The 5229-nt window shown below is 37.4% G+C and overlaps 1 protein-coding gene across 1 annotated transcript; it reads left to right on the top strand.

The window, feature by feature from the left end:
• Positions 1-811: 811 nt before the first annotated feature.
• Positions 812-3350, top strand: LOC142349434 (4-galactosyl-N-acetylglucosaminide 3-alpha-L-fucosyltransferase 9-like). The gene is made up of 2 exons (XM_075400980.1): positions 812-1484; positions 3143-3350. Exons 1-2 carry the CDS (start codon positions 814-816, stop codon positions 3327-3329), a joined length of 858 nt encoding a protein of 285 aa, XP_075257095.1. The 5' UTR covers positions 812-813; the 3' UTR covers positions 3330-3350.
• The last annotated feature ends 1879 nt before the right edge of the window (positions 3351-5229 follow it).

The raw sequence follows: 5229 nt of genomic DNA, 5'->3' as shown, positions 1-5229 counted from the left end.
CCCGTCTTGCATGCAGTTCAATGCTATAGCGTCTTAAAAGTTTATTCCACAAATGCAGCGATACTGCACACTGAAAATATAAGGTGACGGTCAAGCAAGCCTATAGGCAAGCAAGCCGAATTTTGAAAATAAGGACAAGCAAGCCGAAAAATTTTGAGATACCGGTATTTTAAGTTGCCCCTGGCGGGCCGGTGGGCGCGCTTCGCGGGCGTCGCGGTTTTGCCGTGATAACCGGCCCGCGACTTCCGGATTACATCTCAGAGCGGATGAGAGGCATGGCCATGGACAGCGGTCCGCTGAGGCCCGTACCCACTAGATGTCTAAAAATTGGCGTAATTTTGTTTCTTTGGTGCATTGGAATACATTATGCCGTATCATACAACGAGCAGTATATTGATTGTAACGGCTAACAATGTATTGTATTATTTCTTATAGATTACATAACTATTACATAACTTTTGGCTTGCTTTTCTGTCGGCTTACTTTTACTTCGGCTTCCTTTGCGTTCGCCAAGATATAATGCTTCCGTATTGTATGTCATAATTGATTCAATTGGCAAAAACGTACAGACTGACAATGGAGTTGTCCAATTTTTGCCATTTTTTTCCGAGCGATTATGCCTCGAATCTTTCAACATGTTAATAAAAAACTGGAAGCGTTGAAAATTCATAAGAATTACGCTTGAAGTTTTGTAAAAATTTTGCTTAATTTTTTTAATTTCCTTAACCCGAGTCAAGGCCCGCGTTACCCAAGTTTTCCGGAACGCAGAGTTGGACAAATTACAACTCATTTTTATTTTGTTTTTAGAATTACATGCAGTCATGGCGGCTGTCGCGAAACCCCAATCAAATTTGGATTGCCAGGAGTCTGGAAGCCGCAATAACCACAATGGACTTCAACCACAACAGCCCTTTCATAAATCTCTTCAACTGGACTGTCAGTTTATCACACAGAGCAACTATACAAGATTCCTACATAACCATTCATAAATTGGAACACAAAATTCCGATGTCAGAAATAAAGGAAAATTACCGGAAATTGAACAAGGATAAATCATTTTGCTGGATGGTTTCGCAGTGCAAGGTTTACAACAACAGATTTACTGTGGGATCCAAAATCATCAATGAATTACCCGATAAAATTCACATGTGGGGGGCTGCTAGCCAAATTTGCATGAAATCTGCAAATCAAAGTCGCATAATAAATCTCGGTCGCAATACACGCAATAATACTCATGCAATTATCAAAAAGTGTAAATTTTACTTCTCGTTTGAAAACTCAAACTGCTCAGATTACATAACAGAGAAGTTTCCGAATGCGATAATCAATTACGCAATCCCGATTGTGAATGGATGGAGGAAATCCTATCAGCAGAAACTTCCAGGGTCTTTTATTCACGTTTCGGACTTTGCGAGTATCGCAGATCTGACGTCACATTTGAGATACTTATTGTCCAATGAGACAGCCTACTTCGAATATTTCAGGTAATTATTAACCGTGGCTCTTCTACTTGTCGTCATCTTGGGTCTTTCCCATAAAATAATTGTTTCCCCCCCCCCCCCCCCGAGCTTAGTGGTCAGATAACCCATCATGATAATTATACCTTAATGGGAGCATCTTATTTGCGTTGCATCAGGTTTACTGCGCCACAAATCGCCTATAAATTGCACGCGATCTACAATGGAATACCAGAAAGGTGTTGTTAATGTTAGTCAAGATCGAAGCTTATGAGTCCAAGTTATTGGATCTTTTCAACAATTGCCCCCCCTTTGCAAAGGGGGGGGGGGGGGCTATTCTTGAATAGAATTTAAGTGAGCTTTTTATTAACCAATCAGAGACGACTGATAACTTTCCACGCATGCTCATATTATTTTAAATTGAATAGAATAAAATACACCGTGGTATGGCAACTAGCCGAACCGGAGTACAAAGCGAAAAGACTTTCTGACTGGCTGGTCGGTGGGCGGGTCTTTCCCATTATAGCCCCCCCCCCACCCCCCCAACTTAGTGGTCAGATAACCTATAGCCCCCCCCCATCATGGTAAATATACCATAATGAGGGGCTATATTTTCATGGGGGGGGGGGGGCTATAATGGGAAAGACCCCGATAACCGACCCGCGATTTCCGGATTATATCCCACAGCGCATGAGAGGCATGGCCATGAACAGCCGTCCGCAATTGCGCTTAAACTATTATTCGGCTATCTAAACTGTAGGCCAAGTAATATTACGGTAAAGTATAGCACAGAAGGGGTGGCGATTCTCTACTAGGTACCAAGGGGGGGGGGGGGGAATTGTTGAAAAGATCCAAGTTATTAAGTCCAAAATCATAATAATCAATGATTCGTGCCGTTTTCCGGGATTTCGGTTTTCTTACACGCATACCCTCAAATTGAGGAAGAAAGCGGATCTTTTCAACAATTGCCCGCCCCCCTTTTGCAAAAGGGGTGCCTATTCTTGGATAGAATTTAAGCGAGCGATTTAATAACCAATCAGAGACGACTAAACATTCCCTGTATGCTCAAACTGTGTTAAACTGGATAGAATAAAATGCACCATGCTAGGGCAATTAGCCGAATTGGAATACAAAGCGAAAAGAATTTCCGACTGGCGGGTCGGTGGGCGATAACCGACCCGCGATTTCCGGATTACATCCCACAGCGCGTGAGAGGCATGGCCGTGAACAGCGGTCCGCAATTGAGCTTAAACTGATATTCGGCTATCTAAACTGTAGGCCAGGTAATATTGTGGTAAAGTATAGCACAAAAGGGGTGGCAATTCTCTACTAGGTACCAAAGGGGGGGGGGGCAATTGTTGAAAAGATCCAAGAAAGCTACCATTTTCGAATTCTAAAAACAATATCCAGATCTATTCTGCCCCCCCCCCCCCCACTTAGTTTATTTTACGACCTCCAGTAACGTGCTCTATATATAACAAAACATAAACTATTATTAGTGGCCAAAAACACAGAGGGGGGGGGGGCAGAATACATCCTAGCATCCATTAATGAGAACAAAACATTTGTACTGTTAATTTAACTAATTTTTCCCTAACCTCCCTAATTTAACCCATGCCTCTGGGTGGATTTGTATAATGAGTAAAATGGATGCTGTACTGTAATTAAGTAAAACTTTTTTTCAGATGGAGGCAACACTACTCGGCTTCTCTGTTTGACCTCAACGAAGAGTACTTCCTGGAACCTTACTGCCAAGTGTGCCAAAAACTAAACACAACTTTAGAGAATAGAAAGCGAGGACAGGAAAAAAGAGAAACTATTGATAATCTCGGAACAACTTTCGCAGATTTACAAAAAAGTGTGTTAACGTAAAAGTAAGATTTGTAAAGCCGATTTTCAAATTTGTAAGAATACGGCTCGTGAGAGTTTGTGCAGTTAATTTTCTGAGAATTGTATAAAAGTAATCAGAAACTGTATTTGAGAATTTTTGAAGACACTGCTTTCTTTTATGTAAAGTTACAAAATTCATAACTATTAACTTGATAAAACATTAAAAAATCAATGTACACTCACTGAATAGATAATAATTGGTTCTTCGGTTAAACTTGAAGTCCAAAATTATAACTAACCTTTCCGGTAGTTTTGCGTTCTTCTATGTTCACGCAAAGTTGATGTAGCTCTGATTAAACTAAAAAATATTTTGAATTTAAAACCAGAAAATCAGACGGAAATGCATAATCAAATAAGGTAATTTTTTTTCTTTGATTCAAATAATATGTAAAAAATTCTGTAAGCTTTCTGTGGGCATGCGCTTTCTTAACTTTGAAAAACACAAGAAAGTAGATAAAACAATAAATAAACGGATTCCTTAATTTAGCGCAGAATTTAGAGAAACCAAATGAGAATAGTGGTGACAAAATTACAATAAATGATGATTTATAATATTTACTCACCTTTCTTGCTAGAATCCTTAAGGTTCTAAACAAGATTCTAAACCAGATTCTAAAGATTCTAAACAAGAGCCTTAGTATTCTAAATAAGAAAACAAAAAAGCACAAAAGTGGATAAATATCGCTTAAAATTTGTAATTATAGAAACCAAAAAATAAAGCATTGTTGAAAATAAACTGAATTGATTTAAAAGTATTCGATTATTTCTCAAAAAGCAGTCAATGAGACCAGTCATGAAAGAAACTAAGGTACAGGACAACAAATACGCGCACTAAAACGGCAATACAAAAAAAATTAAAATTTTCGAAATCACTGTGGAGCGCAATAGAAACGTTGATTGTTATCTGAAACCATTAAATAGCCTGCTTTATTTCCCAATAGAGAGAAAATAAGTCCACTCTTTTTGACAGTAAAAGCCAGGGCACTAAAAACAACCAGAAAGTGAGCAACACACTAAAAATCACACGTATTGATATTAAGTAGCGTCAAAGTATTAAAGAAATTTTAGACTTGGAAATATTAAATTATCGATGTCCTATAAGTCATTAGCCATTAATTGACTGATTCAAATAACTGAAACTATGCAACAGTAAAACATATTTGTCTCCAATTAAAAGTTCTCTCAAAACGAAGCACGATAGAAAACAATAAAAACAGAAGTCAAAATGCGGTAACTTGACAAAAAATTCCAAAAAAAGCAAACGCATTCATAAAAACAGCACCAAATACAATTTGAATACTTTTAATTTTTAAGAAAATAGATGGGCAACAATAGTTGGCTGTGAAGCGAACGCCAGTTTGGGATTTCTTATTTGCTAGGAATTAAAAAAACAACGGATTTAGAATAAGTTCAATTTTTAAAAATCTCAATTTGCTTTAAAGTCTTCTTGAGGAACATAATGATCATAACCAAGAGAAAATCTCTAATGTTTTAGAGAAAATTTACTTAAAGTTAACTAAAGAAGCAAACAAAACGCAAGGAGAAAGAGTTTACTTGCTTTGTTTTTTTTAAAAAAGTAATGATGGCTTCAATTTTTTTTCCGCATCGGTATGTTAGTTGCTAGCCAACTTTTGCTCTGCAGTACAAAATTTATTTTATTGAGTTATAAAGTAAGGCTTAGAATTGTAGAATTGTTTAGAATGATTTTTCCGACACCTGTCTAGGTTTGAAACTAGACTCTATTAGCTTGTTGTCTTTTTTCTTCGATACGTTAATAAAAAATGACAATTTGACTAGAGAAGGACTGATTAAAGAAAAGATCCTGCCTCCCATAAATAAAGCTGTATTTTTGAAAAGTATTTTAAAAAATTAGAATTTCTAT

Source organism: Convolutriloba macropyga, chromosome 11 (genome assembly GCF_964194025.1).
Source record: "Convolutriloba macropyga chromosome 11, txConMacr16.3, whole genome shotgun sequence".
Taxonomy (NCBI): Eukaryota; Metazoa; Xenacoelomorpha; order Acoela; family Convolutidae; genus Convolutriloba; species Convolutriloba macropyga.
Note: the sequence above shows the minus strand (reverse complement) of the source record. Positions and strands in the feature narration are given on the sequence as shown.

What these genes read in the sequence shown, in the direction of transcription:
- LOC142349434 (XM_075400980.1), top strand. Translation starts at nt 814, where the DNA reads ATGCAGTCATGGCGGCTGTCGCGAAACCCCAATCAAATTTGGATTGCC. An exon ending in GCCTACTTCGAATATTTCAG is followed by an intron (nt 1,485 to 3,142) that starts GTAATTATTAAC and finishes ACTTTTTTTCAG; the next exon opens with ATGGAGGCAACACTACTCGG.